The sequence below is a fragment of the Diospyros lotus genome, chromosome 11 (genome assembly GCF_014633365.1).
Source record: "Diospyros lotus cultivar Yz01 chromosome 11, ASM1463336v1, whole genome shotgun sequence".
NCBI lineage: Eukaryota > Viridiplantae > Streptophyta > Magnoliopsida > Ericales > Ebenaceae > Diospyros > Diospyros lotus.
Window position 1 is genome coordinate 674,463 of NC_068348.1, and position 22,032 is coordinate 696,494.

The window sequence follows — 22,032 nt, forward strand, 5'->3', positions numbered from 1 at the left end:
CGTGACCTAACTTGTGCTTAGGAGGTAGAATTGTGTTGAATTTCTTGAGATCCTTGACTATGCAAATAATTTTTTTATTTAATTAAGTATCTTATTTATGAGATTAGAAATTTCTTGTTATATATATTTAATAGAAATTAGAGAATTCAATCACACATAGATAAATCATTTATAACAAGTCAAGCAATATCATATTAGACTTTTATGATCACATGGCTAATTCATTCTTTAAATTTAATTGATAGCATCAAAGACCATGTAAAAAATAACAAAAAAATATTTGTGACTACTACTAATTGACTACCTCGTTGATTTTATATATAAATATATATATATATATATATTTAGTCTTTAAACCAACCAAAGCATTAACTTACAAAAAAATAATTACACTCCAAACTTTTTTATTTTTATATATTTCATTTTCATCACTCAAATTAAAAAAAAAAAAATAAGCAGACTCCAAAGTGGTAATAATTTTATTTCTTTTATATATAAATAGACCTCCTTTCTTTTAGGACGGGGGAGATGATGTGTCCTGAGAAGGGGCACCAAACGATAACATCCCAGAGGAAGTTAAAAAGGTGCATGCATTGGCTTCATCATTATTTGACAGACGAATGAACTTTCCTTTTGATTTTGACATTTTCTTTGCCCATCCATTCTCTCTGTCTCTCTCTCTCCCTGTGTCCATGTCCATCGCTTTCAACTTCAGTATGGGTCCATTGGATTCTGGCATTCAGACTGCACCACACCTTCCACTCCCTGTTCATTAAATATACTATGCAAATGACCCAAAAGGGATCGAAAATTTTGTCAAAAAGACCATGTTATTGGTATTTTAAATTACACTTATATAATATATATAGAATTATAAAAATATTCTTTACATCTCACCGACTTACGCTGTCTTATCGACTTGAGTGAGTAATTTATTCATGCACGCCACACTGTTTTATCGTCTTAAATAAAAAATATTTTTATTATTTTACATATATATTATACATCTCAAAATATAACCAACATCAATAACATTTTCCTTGCTAAAAATCACAACCACTTAGATCCCTGAAGGACGGCCACGGCCACCCATTCGCATGTGCTTAGATAGTGATTTATATTCTATTATTAGTTAATGGACACAAAATTCTATTTTCCAAATTTATACGAACCATTAGACAACCATTTTTATGTCTTTAGATGTGATTATAAGTTTAGGGATAATAATTTAGATGATGAGATGAAGCTTACGGAAGACAAGCAAAGTTGTAATTCTGACCTAAGCCATAAAGAAGTCATATACATTCCCCACAAGCCGTCAGTCAAAACACCTAAATTCAAACACATCCAGTTTCTGCTCTTTTTGGCCACAGAAGAAGCACATTTCTGTTTGGCCCCCTGTTCCTGTTTCTGTTTCTGTTCCTATTCCAACCAAATACCACAAATAAAGCATCCAACGATCCCTCTCTAATTGTGTATGTATTTGTAAGGCTTCAAAGAGGACTAGCAATTTTCTGGTGAAATCTTTTAGAGCTTTACAGGACGACCATAATATGAAAGCTAAATCAGCTCCAGAAATAGAGCTTCTTGCTTGCTGGTCAAGCCCACTTCATTCAGAGTCGATGAGCCCTCTCCGTCGCTAAAAGCACGCCGAGGGTATGGCCTCACCTGCCCAACAACCAACCAGTAAAATTCAAGCAGTCATTGCCTAGCGGAGCTCAAGAATTGGCATATAATATATTGTAGAATGAAATACTTTGTCGTTATGGGTCATTAGCTTCACGGACAATATGATAGATTTGCCGATGGGAGAGGCTGAGTGGGAAAAATGACTTTTCTTCATGTGTAGAAATTTTAGCCATCGGATTTAAGCAAAATATGATAAAGCAATAGAAGTATGGCATGGCAAAAGTTTTCTTTTTTAGTGAGTTGAAATGGGTTTACAAATAAATAGATCATTTAATGCACCAAATATACAAAATAATATATCAAATCTTAATCCCCCTGGATGGGGTCGGCTAAATTCACCAACCATGTGAAGAAATTTTTTCCCTTTTTTGTTGTCAGTTAATGTTGTCTATGCAAAAAATACTTAAGTGGTTTGCCACGTTTTTCTTCACTGACTACCGGGTGTTTAAGGCTTCCCCGGTGATGGATAGGGAAGTTGGAGGACAGCCACAGCAGGCAATAGAAAGACAAGTACGGGTTTTTTGGAGGATGTTCAAGACATTGTGGAGCCAATAGAAAAAAGAGGCTAACTAATTAAAATGATTCTTGGACTTTACTGGAAGAATGAATATGTGAGGAAGACATAGCTGCTTAGACAGATCCTTGACACTATTCTTTAATACAGCTTGTACCACTAAAAGTCCCAAAATCCACAGTTATTTCTGTTTCATGTAGCCTAGCGTGCATGGATTGTTTGCCAATATACATGTACTCTCAAAATGATGCCAAGAGTCCAGTGTTTCCGTTTATGACCTCCTACCAAACTTCCATAATTCTAGAGAATCAATATATATGTTGCGGCATGCCTCCAGGCCTATTAGATATCATAAAGTTTCGTAGTGTACTTTACCTTGTAGACTGGCTTATTTTACTTTATTTTATAAGAACCATTATGACTCCTTACACAAGGTCAATGCTTATTTCATTAGTATAACTTTGCTGTATTTTAGTTTATATGATTTTTGTAAGAGCCATTTTATGACTCTTTAAACAAGTACGGTGATCTTTTCATCACTTTGTAAATAACCTCAGATGCTATTAGAAAAAGAATGTAATAGTGAAAGTTTGATTCCAGTTTGTACTGAGCTATTGTATGTTCTTTCAGAGCTAGTAAGACTCTCCTCCTAATGCAATCACTCTTTTTTTGCTCCAGCTACAATAGTGTAATGGTAGAGCTTCACCCCAATTGTACTGAGCTATTGTTAGCTCTTACCAGACCTTGTAAACTTTCTTTCTAATGCAATGGGTACTCCATTTTTGCTCTATCACTCTTCTGCTCTCTTTCTCATGTTTTCTTTAATCTAATTAGTAAACAATTGCATGCTGTGTTCTTGTATTGAATTAGTAATAGAGATAAGTTCTAATAATTTTAGAATTTTAGAATTGTAATTATTCTATGATTTTAGTTATTTATGAACTCTGTGTCACACCCGAGGGTATTATTGTAATTGAGTGTACATGAATAGAGGGAGGGGGGGGGGGGGTTATATGATGGTAACTAGAGGCTGAGATGTAGAGGATTAGAGCCAAGTGCACATGGCCACTTGAGCTGAGTTCCCTACAAGCTATAACTAACTCTCTCTCCTATAAATAAGAGAATGCACACGAGGATACAAGCTATAACTAACTCTCTCTCCTATAAATAAGAGAATGCACACGAGGATGGAGGTCACGTGAGGATAATTCCACAAATCTTTTCCCTCCAAATTCTCTCTCTCTGCCCTCTCTTTCTCGTGTTCTTCCTTTTCTGCTTACTCTCTATTCTTCCTCAATTACGGAAGAACCTTCCAATCAGATTCTAGATCTAACATTTGGTATCAAAGCCAGCAACCTGATCGGTTAACAACTATGGTTGAGGGCACTCGTGCGAAGCAAATGGAATCCAGATTGGATGCCATTGAATTGGGAATGCAGGAGATCCAAGAGCAGGTCGACAATCGCTTGGAGACATTGGAATTCGGAATCCGAAACACACAAGAGGTGATCAGTCAGTGCCGATCGGAGAACGCGACTCATTTGGAGCGAATCGTTGGTGGACTCAGGGAGGAATTTGCTAGACTAAGCCAGCAAATTAACCAGCAAGTAAGCGTCGCCTTGAGCATGTTTGCTCGACAGCCTAATGCTAGCCTCCCAACAGATTTTTCCCCTAGAGCTTCCTCTATGCCAATTCTGACAACACCATGGAATAGATCGAGATCCCATGATCTAGTAGAGGCTGAGGACTGAGTGGAGGCAAAGGAGGAGAATTTCCATAAGGGAGTGGGAGGAATTCACCCTACACCTACAAGGCCTAGAATGGAGATTCTCGCATTTGAGAGGGACAGGCCTAGATGGTGGATGAGACAGTGTGAACAGGTGTTTTATCAGTACTGAATGGCTGAAATGGAGAAGGTAAACATGGCAGTCGTGTATCTCAATGATGCCGATGCTTGGTTCCAGAATTGGCGTAGAGGTAGGATAGAGTGAAGTTGGCGAAGTTTGTGAATGGCCTTTGTAATAGGTTTGGAGAGAAGACTATAATTGATGTTATCGAGGAATTCAACAAACTGAGGCAAAAGGGGACAATGCAAGAGTATCAGGAAAGGTTTGAGGAACTTCGATCCCTACTATCCTTGTCTCACCCCTCCCTGGATGAAGTCTACTTCGTGTCTAGCTTCATTAGTGGGTTGGATGATCAAATCTGGCCCATTGTTAAAATGCTCAATCCTACATTGGTGGGACAAGTGGCTGAGCAGGCTCACCTACATGAGATGGCTCTAGAGGCTTTTGCAAAGAGGCACAAGTTGTCCCCTAGAGGGAGCAAGGAAGAGAACTCTTATGGAGGAGTGAGTAAAGAGAGTAATCGGCCTTGGCCAAAGAGTGGACCGGGGGTAGAAGCCAACTCATTCCATCCCCAACCAAGGCCTTACCATTGGATCAAAAGAGAGAATTGGGGCATTGCTTCCACTATGGGGAGAAATACAGGCCAGGACATTAGTGCAAAAGGATGCTCTTGACCATGGAAGGCCAAGGAAAGGAGGAAAAAGTGGGATAGAAGAAGAGGAAGAGCAGGAGGGGCAAATTGAAGGGGAAGCAGGGGAGATATCTATGCATGCCTTACAGGACTGTGCCTTGGGCAAGGTATTGAAGGTGACTGGAATTGTGGGGAAAAGAAGGTTGGTGGTACTCATTGACAATGGCAGTACCCATAGTTTCATGGATGAAGAAACGGCCACTAACCTGCAATGTGAGTTGCAGGAAACTCCCCCATTGTATGTTCTGATTGCGAACGGGAGCCGTATGGTAAGCCAACTTAAGTGCAAGGAGTTTGAATGGGTGATGAATGGACAAAAATTCTTAGCCGATTTGAGAATTCTCAGGCTAAAAGGGTGCCAAATTGTGATGGGTGGAGACTAGATGAGGACAGTTAGTCCCCTGGTGTTCAACTCCAACACTCTAGAAGTCACATTTGAAATAGGGGGATAGAGGATCACACTTAAGGGTTGTCAAGAGAAGGGGGAGTGTCGGGCCGTGTCCGGAAAGAAATTACAAAAGTTCCTGGAACAAGGAGGGACCTCTATGGGGCAGCTACACTCTCTCCATGCCATAGAGACAACAGTGGATCAGGGAGAAGACCCTCCCAAGGAGAGACAAGGAAGAGAATGGCACCTTATGCCCCGGGCCAGAGTACCAACCACCACTCAGGTACATTCTCACGAACCAATTCAACTATTGTTGATGGAGTTTGAGGAAATCTTTGCTAATCCTTCGTTCCTACCCCCCACCCCGATTCCTTGATCACTCAATTCACCTCAAACCAAATAGTGAACCGGTTAACCTAAGAGCCTATCGATACTCCCTTGTTCAAAAAGCTGAGATTTAAAAACTAGTAAGGGAGATGTTAGGGAAGTCCCTTATTCAACCAAGCCAAAGTCCATTTGCTTCCCCGGTTCTCTTAGCTAAAAAGAAGGATGGCTCATGGAGGTTCTGTGTAGACTACAAGCAACTAAACTCCATAACCATAAAATCAAGTTCCCAATACCCATCATTGAGGACCTCTTAGATGAGCTGACCAGGGCCTCAATTTTTCCAAATTGAACATCACCTCACGGTATCACCAAATTCGAATGAACCCTGAGGACTGCCCTAAAACAGCCTTCCGCACCCACCAAGGACATTATGAGTTCTTGGTTATGCCCTTTGGGCTCACAAATGCTCCTGCAACCTTTCAAGCCCTCATGAAGCACATCTTTGGTCCTTACCTTAGAAAATCCGTGCTAGTATTCTTTGATGATATCTTAGTCTATAGCCCTAACCTAGACTAGCACTTGATCCACCCAAGGAAGGCATTTGAAATCCTTAAACACCATCAACTTTATGTGAAGAGGTTGGAGTGTACTTTTGCAAAGACCAGGATGGAGTATCTCGGCCATATTATATCTGGCCAAGGGGTAAGCACTGACCCCCAAAAGGTTGCAACTATGAAACAGTGGCCTAAACCTAAGACCCTTAAGGAGTTGAGAGGGTTCCTAAGACTCACAGGTTATTACTGAAGGTTTATTAAGGGGTACAAAGTGATCAGTAAACCCCTCACCAATTTGCTAAAGAATAACAACTTCCACTGGGGTGATGAGGCTAAGAATGCCTTTGAGTCCCTCAAGGAGGCTATGACCCAAGCCCCCATATTAGCATTGTTGAATTTCTCCAAGGAGTTTATTCTAGAGATCGATGCTTGTGACACCGGAATAGGGGCAATACTAATTCAATAAGGCAGGCCAATAGCTTATATGGGTCAAGCCCTTGCCCCAAGGCATCTCAGCCTAAGTATCTATGACAAGGAGCTGTTAGTCATATTAATGGCCATTGAGAAGTGGAGATATTACCTGGAAGGGAGGCAATTCATCATCTGGACAGACCACAAGAGCCTGAAGTTTTTGTCGCAACAACAGGCATATAATCAGTTACAAAGAAAAGGAATCACTGAGCTAATGGGGTTTGACTACATAATTCAATATAGAAAGGGAAAGGAGAACCTAGTGGTACATGCATTGTCATGAAGGGAGAATGAGGGTAGTTGCCATGCCTTATCTACCCTGGTGCCTGATTGGGTGCAAAGCATAACTAGCAGTTATGAGCAAACAAGTTGGGTCAAAGAAATTTTGACCAGATTATCAATACAACCCCAGGAGGACTCAAGGTATGCTCTCAAGGGGGGATTACTTAGATACCATGATAGGGTGGTAATTGGAAAGGATGAGCAACTAAAGAAGCGAATTCTACAGTCCCTAGATGATTCTCCCATTAAAGGGCATTCGAGGCTGAATGTGACTTACCACCAAGTAAGACAGCTCTTCTATTGGCCAAGACATAAAAAGATGTGACCAAGTATGTTCTACAGTACACCACTTGCCAAAGGTGCAAGCATGGGCAAATGCCCCACCCAAGTCTTCTCGAACCCTTGGAGATACCTTCCCAAGCTTGGGAACAAATCTCTATGGACTTCATAAAAGGGCTGCCAAGGTCGGAGGGCTTTGACACTATCCTAGTGGTGGTTGACAAGATGACCAAATTCAACCATTTCATCATCCAAGCACACCCGTTTACTGCTGCAGAAGTGGCAAGGAAGCTGATGGACTCTGTGTTTGAGCTACATGGGTTGCCAAGGGCAGTGGTTTCAGATAGAGATAAGGTATTTACCAATCAATTTTGGAAAACCTTATTCCAATGGTTGGGAATTGGATTAAGTTTGTCATCAGCTTACCATCCTGAAACTAGTGGGCAAACCGAGTAGGTAAATCAATGTTTAGAAACATACCTAAGGTGTTTGTGCTTTACAAAGCAAAGGAGTTGGAGTACGTGGATGGCTTTGGCACAATGGTGGTACAACACCAACTATCATATAGCCCATAAGAGGACTCCATTTGAGGCACTGTTCGGATATCCACCCCCTATAATTCTTGTTGTCATGCACTACACTCCAGTCGAGACCACAGCAAATCAGTATTTGCAGGCTAGACAGAATGCCTTGTAAGTGATCAAGAGGGAACTTACTATAGCCCAACAAAGGATGAAGCAAATGGCGGATAGACACCACACAAACAGAACCTTTGAGGTGGGTGAAGAGGTCTATTTGAAGGTGAAAAGGTTTCAACAACACCTTTTCACTAAGGGTCATACATCTAAAATTAGCCCTAAGTACTACGGGCCCTTCAGAATCATTGCTAAGATAGGACCCATGGCCTATTGGTTACAACTTCCGGATGGAGTGGGGCTGCATCTAGTGTTCCATGTATCCTTCCTAAAGAAGGCAATGGGAACAATTGAAGGAGTAAGCGAGGAGGTACCCGAGTTAATTGAAGATCACATAGTGGAAGTGGAGCCCAAAGTTGTGCTAGAGAAGAGGGTGATCTACCAGGACTCCCTTCCTCTCACACAAGTCTTGGTGCAATTGACCCATTTGCACCCCGATAATACCACTTAGGAGTACCTCCCAGACCTCCTCCAACGGTATCTAAGGGTGGCCAGACTTCTCTAATATCTTGGGGACAAGAAATCCTTCAAGGGGGGGGCGGTTGTCACAACCTGAGGGTATCATTGTAATTGAGTGTATATGAATAGCCCCGGGGGGGGGGGACACGATGGTAACTAGAGGCTAAGATGTAGAGGATTAGAGCCAAGTACACATGGCCACTTGAGTTGAGTTCTCTAGAAGCTATAACTAACTCACTCTCCTATAAAAAAGAGAATACACACGAGAATGGGGATCATGTGAGGAGAATTCCATTGATCTTTTCCATCCAAATTCTCTCAAACTCTCTCTCTCTCTCTCTCTCTCTCTCTCTCTCTCTCTCTTCCCTCTCTTTCTCGTGTTCTTCCTTTTCCGCTTACTCTTTGTTCTTCCTCAATTACGGAAGAACCTTCCAGTCAGATTCTAGATCTGACACTCTAGAGATACTAGAAAGTTTGATTTTGTTTCTTAATTTAATTTGCATACCTATCTTGCTAGTTGCTAGGGTTATGTGAGTGCATAGGTAACTCACAGTGTTTCAATTTCATAAGATTGATTTAGTATGCAAAATGAATTACTAATCTCCTCCTTTGGTATTTTCTATCTTCTTCTCTTTCTTCTTCTGCATCTTCCTGTCACTGTCAGATCTCTTTTTCCTTTTTTCTTCACCTAAGTTTCCAATCCTTGAATGCTTCCACATAATTGGTCAGGCCAAATTTCAATCCACTCCGATTATCACAATATCACAGCACCATGGCATATCATCAATAATCAGCAGTATCTAATTAACATCACATCTCTCCCATTAACTTTAACAAAAAGTCCAAGCCCACTCAACAAGGAGACAATTAATCCACTAACTGCCAACAGCAACTCACAGCCAGTCCTTGCCTATCACAGAAGCTTGTCGCGACCTACGCTACTTCCAAATAACAGGTGACCAGCACATGGCAATCAACATCCCCTTATGGATTCTGTGTCCACCTTACACCCTTGTGAAGGAGACAAGAGGTGCTTGGATATAGGAGGCACTTGTATATTCTAGAAAGAGAAAGATACACGCTAGTGAGAGACCCTCTCTAGGACCACTCAAGATCTTCTACGATTTCCAGAATACAATACCTAAGGTACATCAATTAGAATCAATGGCTAAAATTATAATTCTACAACATTCTATGTATAAATATCTAAGATATTTAGAAGATAACATTCTAGAACCTGAGGTACTAGAACCATCCTGAAAAACTAAAACTAGAACCTTAGACTCTCAAGTCTCCACAAAGGACTAGAGAATTCTGACAGCTTCCAATAACCTCCAATACTTGCTTATTTCTCATACTGCCTTGCATCAAACAGTGTGGGGCATGACAAGCTACTAAAATCCAAAGCCCAGTCAGCCCCTTGACCATTGTCTAAGAACTTGGGAGCAATCAACAATCCTTCATAGAAGTCGTCAAATCCACACTGATTCTTGAAGAAAACACCATTGATACAATCTTAGATGGTTTGAGTTATGATATTTTTTAACCCTCCAAAGTTTCTCCTAAACCAAAAATAACTATAAAAATCGAGGATGAGATGAGGACGAATAGATGAATGTGTAGCCATACAAGAAAAAACAAAATTAGAAATGAGGTTACTCATAATAAGGTTGAAGTAGCCTCTTACTAAAGATAAGATGCTTAAGACACAATTAAGATAGTTTGGTCATGTGAAGAAGACCAATAAAGGCTCTCATGAAAAGAGTGTATGGAATGGAAGAAGTATCTAGCGAAAAGAGTAAATGTCAACCAAAAAATGGTGTCATTGTGTGCAATCATAAACCTTATCCATCTTCGAGCGTTGTATGAAATCACAAACCCTATCCATCTTCGAGTTAACTAGAAATGTATCATTCTACTAAGAATTAAATTGAATATAGAGAACAATGAGATTTAAATCTGCTATCCATCTTAAGTTCTGAATTTTTTTAGTATTAAACTTAATTTTTCTCCAAATAATGTTTCAATGAGAGGACTGACGTATCCATTTTGAATAAGAACTTGGGACCCATTATCTTGTACCATTACCATTGTCATATCTAGTGGACATCTAAGGAGAAAAAGAGAGTTCATATAACCCTCCCACAATCTAACAGTACCAGAACCAACACAGGTAGATTGGTGGGAATAACTTCATGACTTGTGGGGACCCTATCAAGTCTAAAAGGATGAGGGTAGGCAAGAAGGGTGCCCCTAATGAAGTTGTCAAGGTTTATGCAAAGGGAGTATGCCACAAGGTCCTATGTGGATGTCTAGTCTCAGGCCAAGTGGTTCTTGAGCCTATGGGTAGACAACATCATCCAATAATTTACAATGTTGAGTTGGATGGCAAGTGCCCAAGACATGATAACTAGTCACACTCACTCAGTGTGTTTAAACTTTCAGCTTGGCATGGCATAAAGAATAGGAACATACCAATCTGTAGGTGCCAGGCTTGACTGCCCTGCCAACATCAATGAAGTCGAAAAGGAACTGCAAAGCAAATCACTCAAGCTAAGCAATATAAACCTACACAGGAAATGACCATTTAATCAACAAAAGTTAAGTCTTCTGCACTAACTATACCTGTAACTTATCAGACCTCAGAAACCGACGACCATGTCGACTGCCATCTGGCATCCTCACTAGAAGATTTACAGCATTCTCATCATCTATAGTTGGTTCATGAGGAAGAGAACTTTCCTTTGCAGCCAGTTGTCTCTCAATCTCCTGCAGAGCAAATAAATAAATATAATCCAGGCATCAATACGGAAACTGTGAAAGTCTAGACTGGAGTCTGTCCTCCCCATCCAGTAGGAAGCTTGAAAAATGTATTAAGCAAACTGTGGTGGAAGTCTTGATGCAGGTGTACCAATTTCATTAGAAGGATAACATCAGTAGGGAAAAAAATCTCTAAAAGGAAATGACAAGTTCAGTATCATTCATGATACACCAAGCTTACTAGGTTGGGCTGTCTAAGATAATTTGTAAAATTAATAAAAGAAGAAAATTGTTGTTGGCATAGCTATAGCAACTGCTTGAAAACTTTGCTTCCAGGTGTCCAATGTAGTTGCTCTTTGACAGATGACCAAGAAATCCCACATGTAATTTCATTTTGACAAGTGCACATGCCACCTTAAAACGAATGTCAATGATGGTTGTCTTGGCTAACTATTCCCCTTTTTGCTACTTATTAAATTGGTAGTGCAGCTGATAACACAAGCTAGCAACCTCAGCATGGTAAGTAAGTAAAAGAGATTAGGAGAATGTAACTGTCCACAGACTCACCAGTCATCTTGTATTTAACAAAGATGTCATTACATGCTTGCAGCTGCATCTATCAGAAATGGCTTGTATGTAGAAGTTCGGGCAAACACGTGACATCTCACAGAAGTGAGTAAAACTAAGCTGTTTACACTCTCACAACAAACTCATACGGGCCAGTAAACTCACGTCAACTAATTTATTCCAACTCTGGAAGGTTTACCATTTTAAGGAAAACCCTCTGGGCCCAAGGTTGAGGAATCTGGTTGCTTTCATAAATAGCCAAAAAATACACTGTAGGCGGATTTTGTCAGGAATTGAGCTCAACTCTTCAAATAAAAAACGATAAAGAAGTTTCATGTGATTATTAAAAAGTGCTTGTATCCAGGGATGAATAAGACATCCATAATTGAAATTGTAAAATACTACCAGCAGTCAAGAATCAAAGTGCTAGCACAGTTCCCACCACCCGTTTCGTTCTTATCACTTCGGGTTCTGATCTATATGACCTCCGGGTGGTACAAAGTAAACCTCTTCCATAGAGGCAGGTAGTAACCTATGCTTTAAGTGTCTGTTCAAGGGGGGAGCAAACAAAAGAACACTTCGGTAGCATATTTCCACCACATTTAACAGCAAAGGTCTTTATAAAATTTCAGAGAAGGAAAAAAAAAAAGAAAAATAATTATAGACAAACCTGTGCTAAATACTGTACCTAGCCATGTCATTGTCAAGCATTCAAATAATATAGCCAGCATCAACTTTCACTTTTTAACACTAACCATGCATAAAATATAAAAAGAAAAACATGAAGAATCTAAGCATATAGTTCATTATGGGGTTTTATTCTCTTTGATAAATTATATTTAATTACAGGGTTAATAACTATTGTTAAGTTATAATAATAAAATAATATATATATATATATCAGAAGCACCCCCAAGCAGTTCCAACTAATTATGCTACATTGACAGCAATAAATTTTCAATTCTCTATTACCTGCTCCTCCTGCAATTTTCTACGTGCCTCTTCTTCCTTTTGCCTTTCTTCTTCAAGAGCAGCTTCAGCTTCTTGAATCGCCTTCAGTTCTTTTTCTCTATCAGCTTGCAGTGATGCAAGATATTCATCATCCTGAGCAGTTTGAAGAAATAAGAATCAATTATCATACAATAATAATTTACTTACAAATGCCGGTTCAAGATCCAACCTGTTGTTCCCTAATCAAACGCTGAGCTGCAAGACCAGGTGATGGGGGACGAGGTACTCGCTGAGGATAAAGGTCTGAAGTTCTATCTAAATCATTATGCATGAGTTGATGAGGGCCATGAGGAAAATGATATCTGCTCCCTTCAGGAATTCCGCCAAAGAGTGCAGCCTCCAGCATAATTGCTTCATCATGTTCCTCAGATGAGATGCCACCCCACTTGAAAGCAAAGTACCAAAAAATAAAAAGTTCATATATTCAGAACTTGCTGATTCAACACTATCACACATATATGATTTAAATTATCAAGAATAATTGGCAATAAAGATATTTGAGCGGGAAGAAAAAAACCTCATCAGACTGAAAATCATTCCCATTGTGCGGTGGATGATCAATACTACTACGCTGTCCAGCACTCAATGGGGGCGTAACATCAATTTCCCCAATTTCTTGGTCAGGGTTAATGGAAGCAGAAGACATGCGCCCACTTCTATGCCTGAGCAGCGGCTGCTCTTCCACGTCCTCAGCTTCCCCTTGGACAGATGAGCTTCCTATGTCCAACCTAGATCTCCTTGAAGTGTGCCTGTCAAGATAACAGCTACTTTGCCAACATTAAGTACCAGCAGATGCCAAAAAAAAAAGAGGCAAAAATAGAATTGTCACCAAGTAAACCTAGAAAAATGCATCCATCGCAACACCACATAGCAACAAGCAACATATACCTTCCATTTGATGATATCATTTTCCCCATATTTTGCAGCTCCACAGACTTAGACGCTTCCCATTCTAATGCTCCAATGTTTTCTCCCTGCTCGCGCAAAGCTTTCTCTTGCTCCGCTGTCTTTAAAGTCAATTTAATTAAAGCAGGTGAAAGATGTGAAAATAAAAGGGATTTAAAATTTGACAAACCTTCAATGATAAAGAAACTGCATGTGCAAGTTCATCATCCTCTAAGTGAGTTTGCCTTTGTTGAGTACCAGGGTTGCTTACGTCCTACATCAAGATGAAATGCATCAAACACATAAAACTGATGCAGTATATAGAAGAAAACAATTCAGAGGTTAGAAGGTCCCATACATCATGAACATCAAATTGCTGATTTGGATAATCTTTTATAGCTTCCCTTTTTGATGCTTCAATAGCAGCACGAACCATTTCTTCTTCTATGTCATTGCTGTAGTCAGGCGAGTTATCAATTTGTGGGGCACTTGCCCTATGATCATGAGAATTACCACCCAGCACATCATCTTTCTGCTCATTTGAAAGACCAATGTGTCCAGATGGAGCAGCTGGAGAATCTTCATCATTCTCGTCAATTACAACAGTCCCATGAGTTTCTGGGCCAACTGCATGTTCAGTTCCGGTAACATCCTCTATGGTAGGTGCAAGGCCTGAATGACCTGATCTTTCACTCCCATCCTTTACCTCAATTGGAATCTCTCTAACTTCTCTTGGATGGGAAACAAATGGAGAACGGGAACCAGGGCCACTGTCAAATAAACTTCTACCGAATTCGGGATCAAGAATAGAGAAAGGACTCAAATTTCTAGCAGAAGGTAAAAGCGAGAATGGAGGTCCCCGTGACCCAACTTGAATAGGTTCATCTATTTCCATGGCATCATTCTCAGGAGCAGCAGTTGATGCTTCAGGTAAGCTGAGCAATGAAAAATGAACGACAATTACCATCATCAAAAAAAGAAGCATAAGAGCACTTAGAGCTTTTCTCAATTTAAAGAGAGCACTGGGTAGAAAATAAAGCAGGAACAGGAAAAATAAAGACCGACATTCTTCTGTCCCCTTCATTAAAATGTGCATTAACAGCTGCATTGAGATCTCCAAGATGTTCCTAAAACCATAAAGAAAAAACAGACGCATAGGAAGTTAAGAAGAAGTACAGTATTTTCTATAACATTGCTAAAGAAAACTACTCAGATGCAGCAATAACTACTTAAGAGCTGAATAAATCACATTCTTAAATTCACAAATAAATATTCCCAACATTCTCATTAGTAGATGCACAACAGATAGCAAGAAAGATCTCATGAAATGAATAAGTTTCTTCAATTGCATGAAATTTAGCTGCGCCTCCTGGTTGATCAAAAAATATATACACCATGGGCAAAAGATACAATAATTTGCAACAGAAAAAACAAACAAACAAGGATAAGGACAAGCAGGGATAGCCAAAAATATATTTCTATTACCTATGTCCAATTGCCCATAAAACAATATTGGCAAGAGCCAAAAGCATTAAAAAATTAAAATTCACAACTTAAACATCACTGAAGATAAAAAAAAGTAACATTGTTTCATCAATCGCCTACCATTACAAACATAAAAATCAACACATATGATAGGAAAAAACAGCCAAAACCCAGTGCTCATACAACAGATACAAAGACCAAAAAATATATAAACATTTGATATTCCAACATTCAAGAAAACCCAATCTCAATGAAGCCACCATAACCCCAAAAAGAAAAAATTAACATGGATGTTTCAAATTTTATGTCAATATCCTTTCCTTTTTCTAACTCAACAGTATAGTTGCTCAAAGGCCACGGGTTTGAGTTGTGGAAACAAACATGCAAAAAAGTAAGGAAAGGTTATATGCAGAAAAACTCCGCCACCGATCCTCACAAAGAGGGGAATTTCATACACTGAGATGCCCTTTACCCTTTTTCTTGTTCAACAGAAACTAAGGTAATTACTAATTATGCTGTGGCTATGTCCATGATGAACCAGAAGTCATACTTACCTTCAATATTTGCCCAAAATCTATGGAGATAAACTAATTTATCTGTCAAGACAGAGTAGTGAAAGAGGGATAAACCTTGATGGGTTGGCAAAAGAGAAATAATTAGAAAGAAGCCAGGACTAAGTCCTTGTTTAGAATATTTTCAATATGCTCAATGTGCGTATAATCTTTAATTTCTGCCATGGTACTTCATATATTCAAACCTTTTTTATAAGTAACAATAAAGGAAACAAAAGGATGCCTTAAGGAGCAAACCCTCCACAAGAGCTAAATGAACTAAGCTCTCTATCAAAAACAACAAAAACAAAAGGGGCCATTTATGAAAGAGGCAAATGAGGAAATACAAAAAGAGGAAAACGCGGATATGGCAAGCAATTCTAATTCTTACTTTTATTCATTCTTTTCAATAAACAGAAGGCAGAAATACTTGCATGAAAAAATAGAAACAATAAATGCCATTCAAAAAATTTAGGGTCAACATAAACTAGAAGCATTTTGAGATCAAATAAGAAGAGACACTTGAGGGATGAGATAATTAACAAACTAAATACCAGATCCTAAAGGAACACAATAAAAGAAATGAATAAATAAAATTACAATTAATAAACAAATGTAATAGCAAAATTGAAAGCCTAGCCATAGCCCTCATCCTCCTTCTTGCATGTAAGGGTGATTAACGTGAGAAGGGAGCCTATAGATGCAACCACAATGGTTCTATTGATAAAATGCTGATAAATGTGTTCCATTGATGTTGGGTAGAAAATGAAATGGCACGTTTACTGGGTAAGTATATGCACATTAGTAATCTTCTTTTTATTATTATTATTATTATTATTATTATTATTATTATTATTATTATTATTATCATCATCATCATTATAGCTAGATAAAGATAAAAATCATAAATTTTTTAAATGTTCACATTGAAGAACCATAATTGAGTTGTAAAGGCCTTATAAAAGATCCAGCCATATATAGAAATCATTGGCAACCTGGTAATCAAGTAACCAACCCCACATAGAAAGATTTAAGGCTTGATATGTTGTTGTTGTTGTTGTCGTTTGTTATTTATTGAACCATAACAAGATATTAATATAATCTGCCTTAAAGTTTGCAAGAATTTTATGGTTGAGCTTCAACCGGTTAACCCAACAGTGAACCCCCTCCAATGGGTGTATCTCTCAATGGTTAATATTAGATTAAGCAAAATAATTGTATGCCTTAAAACATTAATTTTCTAGCACATACTCCTCTTTGTTGTATGATGTGATTCATTTTTTTCATTATATCATTTTCTTTATGAGGTTTTCCATTGTGTCTTCTAAGTAAAAATAAAGCGTTCTAGATCACATGTGGTCTGTATAAAAAGACCTAACAAAACTTAAAAACAAACAAAAAGATCAATAAACTTTACCCCAGATAATTAACTTTTCAATAGTGTGTATGGCAGAATCATAATTAGTAGATTTCATGCTTAAGTTAATCTCACAATTCCTTTTGGAGCCAATGGCCATTGCTTTTCCAAAGGTTTCTCCTCCTGTATTCATGGACAAATTACATGTCAAGCGCAAGGCCCGGTTGACAAGCTACATTGTTGACCCTAAACCCTTTCTTTACATTTGGGCGAGTAGCCACTGATTCACTGCTCTTAAGTGAAAACCTCAACCAACCAATGACCATAGTAGATATCAAGGCCCTGCTGTTAAGCCCAAAATTCTCACAGAATGTCAGGATTACTCTGCCTTTTTTGAGCACATAAAAATTCAGTTAATTGTCCATCAAGCAATTAACCAAACCATTATGAGCAATACAATAATAAAGAATGAAATCCACTCCTTGACAACAATCTAGCTTCAATACCCTCAGCCACCTATGTTCAGTATGCTACATTAACCCTCTAGGATAACTGAAATTCCTTTTGGACCAAATGAAACATGTGCTCCAGTTGCTTCAGTATCTCGAATCTTGCATTTCACGATGTTACTGAAATTTGGAAGCACGAAGGTCCAATCGACGAGCTAAAAAATAAATCTTTAACTTTGAGAGGCAACACAATTCCAAACCAAAAAGGACACAAATCAAGATTCCAAGATCGCATTTCTATCGAGACTTCCTAGGTTCCAAACAGGCAGTCACACAGCATTAACCATCTACAGGCGACAATGATGAATTCAGTAGAACGGCATCCAGAAAACAGTCCGTGACCGAATCAATCAATAAACTAGACACGAGGAATAACAAGAAAAACAAATACCCAACAACTAAAAGCTGATAGTTACGATGTTAGGCAATCCAACGCGCAGCGCAACAACGTATCCGCGATCAACGAATAGAAGCCTCGGACTACCAATCGCATTAAATCGGGGAATTTTAATCGGTAAATTTAGAGAAGGAACAAAATTCACTCACCTCGAGTTTCTGAACGGCGACGTCCTCGGACACGCCGGTGATGCTCATGAAGGTGTCGACTGCTTCTCGACTAGGTGCAGCCATTTCGGCAGTCCACAAATTTGCAGAGAGAGAGAGATTCGAGGATTGATTGCGCTTGCGTGCAGAGAGGAGATATTTGTGTAGAAATTTACCTGGAAGCGGTAGGGGTTGGCTTTATGGCAGGCTGCGGAGGAGACGTGCAGTTTCGTAATTAAGGCGAAAGTCCGGCCCGTCTAAGCAAATTCGGTAAATAATTGAGGTTTTTACCACTTTATTCTCGCTTTTGGGCCAGGGTTGTCTTGTGGCCTAAGTAGCATCAGAAAATCAAGCAGCTCTTAAGAGAGCCAATGTTGTCTTGCCATGTGTCCACATTTTTTTACCAATACAAAGTATATTTTAAAAATATAATTAATTGAATTATTAAATTACAATAAATGCAAACAAAAATAAAATTAAACAACAAATCATAGAAAATTTTTAAACACGACATGAATGAAACCCGAGACCTCTAATATTAGACGTTGCAGTGTTAAAAGAGTTTACATTATGTTTTCATCTTTATAAAAAATAATTAAAATCAATAATTCATGAATTAATGCCAACCAGTAATAGGGTCGAATTAACATCTCAATCAATTTAGGCCTCGTGGAACAATCTGACAACAACATGATGTAAGAATTTTCTGGGGCCTTCCCAACCCAAAATGATTAGTCGATACTTGAGTCAAATATACGTCAAGAGCCAAAAAACATGGAGAATAAATGAATTAAATGAGTAGATAGGTAATGGAAATGAACGTATACTATTTTTTTGGAGACAATTTGATAGAGTATATATTTTGAGAGCTTATGGCGCTTTTTGGTTATATAAATATATATTTGTCGGTATAAATTATAGTGATTTATAGAGGCGTTGTACTTGTTTATTTGGTACATAGGTTCTTTGTTATTTTGAGAAAAACAACTGATCCAATCTCTATTTTTTGCTATTGCACCCAATCCATCCTTAATTTGGTGACGCATGAGATACCCTAATAACCTATAGGTTAACTTATTCAGTCTTGAAAGCTTTAGGGGTAGGGTACATGGCATTTACTTATGAGTTGAGGCATTTATCACGCCAATTACATTATTACATTGAATCGTTATTGTTTTTATTATTTCAATTTGATATAAACATTATGAACCAAATAATACAAATAGTTAATGTGAATTATTGATCATCGAGTTGTCAATAATAATATCAAAATACAACAATATTAATCATTAGTTTTTTATCTTACTAATTATTTGTTTAAAAAATGAAGTTATACATAGTAAAACGGCAAAATAAATGAGGTAATATAGATGTTCTTAATATTACTTTATTTGATAAGAATAAATAAAAAATGAGATTATTGTAATCTCGCTTTCTTTGGATATAAAATGAATAAATGATAGAGTGACAAAGTAATAAAGACGAAACGACGATTACACTATTTATTTTGCTCTAAATATCTATAAATATTTTAAAAATAACTAGTGGTCACACAGGCGATGCATGAGAGGTGTAATTACAATAAATTTAAAAATTAAATTTAATTAATATTAAAGAATTCATATATTAGTCTTGAAAATATAATATCTTAAATCTTAATTAGTATTGAAAAACCAATGTATTAGTCTTGTATTAAATTAAAGACAGTGATTGATTAATTATTAAAGTAAAATTATTTATGATATTATATATTTATTTATAAATTATAAATATAAATATAAATTAAACCTCCTAAATGTGAGAAAGTATGGATTTTTTAATGCAAATTAAAAATTTACTTTAAATTTTTAATTTTTGATAATGAAATTTAATTTTTGCAGTAATAATAAAACTTTGAAAAAATGAATTTTAACTTATTTTTCTTTCACTATGTATTAATTTTCTTCTATAGTCTTGCAAAATGTGATATGTTAAATCTTAATTAATATTGAAAAACCCATATATTAATATTTATTTTTTAACAATTGAGGAATTAATCAAAAATAATATTATAAATATTTTTGATTAATAATATTTATAAAAAAATATTTATTTTTAATTCATTGAGAAATTATATATCTATATATGACATAATTAATAATTTAAATTGTCTATTCAAAATTTCTATTAATAATATTTATTTAATTGATAGTGAAAAATTCTAAAATACTTTATATAGGAGGTCTCCAATTGCTTTGCAATAATAGTACTAAATGCAAATTATTTTTATTTTATATAAATGAACAATTTTCTATGACTTAATTAATGGTTTAAGTTGTTTATTTATATTATTCAAAAATAATATTTATTTTTGATTGATTGAGGGATTAATTGAGAAATTAATCAAAAATAATATTATAAATATTTTTAATTAATTGATGAGAAAATTAATTGAGTTTAAAATTAAATTATAAATAAGTATTATAAATAGTATTGAAACCCATGCTTAATTTTTTACTTTAATTATTAATTATAATTATCTTTAATTTAATACTTGGCAAACTATTTAATAACTAAATATTTATATACACATAATAATGCATTAAAAAATCCATACTTAGAAGTTAACTAACTAAATATTTAAATGGATGAATAAATAATATACACATTATAAATAGCTTTTAATAATTTTTCAGCAAGTTAGCGGAAAAAATTATAAAAAATCAATATAAAAGTGATATTTTGGCTATATCTTGTGTAATTTTTTTATGTGTATCCATTCTTGTAGATTAAAAATTACTTACGTACATATGTATATTCATCTATTTAATTGTATCCACAACAAACTATTTACTAACTAAATATTTAATATACGCATAATAATGTATTGAAAAACCCATGATTAACATTGAAAAACTCATGTATTGGAAATTTTATTATTAATTTTATAGTAATTATTAATAACTACTACTTTTAGTAATAATAATTTAATTATTATTAATACAAGTTTTGGAGGATTTTTTTTTTTTTTGCAGATTATCCCCCTTTTATAATAATAATAATAATATAAAGATAAAGATAATTTAATTATTATTAATGCAACTTTTGAGGGGAAAAATTATTTTGCAGACTATCTTACTTTATTATGTGTATACTAACTAAATATTTAATATACACAAAATAATGCATTGAAAACCCCATAATTAGTATTGAAAAATTCATGTATTGGAAAATTCATTATTAATTTTACAGTAATTAATATTTTTAGGAATTAATGCAAGTTTTGGGGAGAAAAATTCTTTGCCAAACTATTTTACTTTTATATATATAAAGATGATAAAAGACCGAGCAAATTATTTATTTAAACTTTTTCTTCTCCATTCATACATATCAAATTATGATATCGAAGATTGGGATTGAGATCAATATAGAACTTTTACCGAACAAATGATGAGTTTTATTTACTCGCCTCTTCATTTTCCATTTATAAGAATTACAGGGTTTGTTTACTTATATATAATGTTTTACGTTTTCTATATCCAATTTTTATCTATGTTTCTACAGGAAATAAAAGAAAGCTAGAAAATATGTTCTCTTTTGTCAAATAATTAAGAGTTATGAATTTGGGTAGTTGAGAGTAAGTTTTTCTGTTACTTTGTCTTTCTTTATCTGTAAGCACCATCGTCCGGATATTCACAATCACCCTGACTACCCGAACGGGAGCGCCTACGAAAGAGAAAAAGAATGAAACACAAGACCAAAACCACCCTGCATGCATACATAAAAGTAAGAACAACGGAAGCGAAGCTAAACACGTGCATGCACTACGGGTACCTCGCTAACCCAGCGGTCACATGATAAATAAATAAACATAAACTCATGTGCCAACATACACGAGACTCGAGAAAAGACTTGGCACAGTACAAAATAATAGAGTAAACCCTACTCAGACATCAGAGTTGATTCGGATTGACGGGACTGCCTGTACACCATACCGACTCTGCCGCTAAAAGATGACTCCTTGCGATGGCCCACGCTCCCACTACCTGGAATGATGGAACGCAAAGTGAGTCGAGAGACTCAGCAAGCATAAGGAAAGAAAAGCTAGAGGCTGGACATAACCAGAAAACTCTTCCCAGAATAAACCCCCAGGTACACACAAGCCATGAGACGCTACAACACAATAACA

At 36.7% G+C, this 22,032-nt stretch overlaps 1 protein-coding gene across 3 annotated transcripts; it reads right to left on the reverse strand.

Annotated features, from left to right (window-relative positions):
- Positions 1 to 1,247: 1,247 nt before the first annotated feature.
- Positions 1,248 to 18,069, reverse strand: LOC127813173 (plant UBX domain-containing protein 8-like). 3 transcript variants are annotated; one of them, XM_052353982.1, is made up of 11 exons: positions 17,868 to 18,069; positions 14,485 to 14,546; positions 13,778 to 14,354; positions 13,610 to 13,693; positions 13,423 to 13,541; positions 13,052 to 13,298; positions 12,704 to 12,919; positions 12,496 to 12,627; positions 10,822 to 10,965; positions 10,672 to 10,728; positions 1,248 to 1,668 (listed from the first exon to the last, which is right to left on the reverse strand). In XM_052353982.1, exons 1-11 carry the CDS (start codon positions 17,949 to 17,951, stop codon positions 1,561 to 1,563), a joined length of 1,830 nt encoding a protein of 609 aa, XP_052209942.1. In that variant the 5' UTR covers positions 17,952 to 18,069; the 3' UTR covers positions 1,248 to 1,560. The 3 variants fall into 3 exon arrangements, with proteins under 3 accessions (XP_052209942.1, XP_052209943.1, XP_052209944.1); XM_052353983.1 differs by having other exon boundaries at positions 13,052 to 13,283; positions 17,868 to 18,067; XM_052353984.1 differs by lacking the exon at positions 14,485 to 14,546 and having other exon boundaries at positions 17,868 to 18,006.
- Positions 18,070 to 22,032: the final 3,963 nt, after the last annotated feature.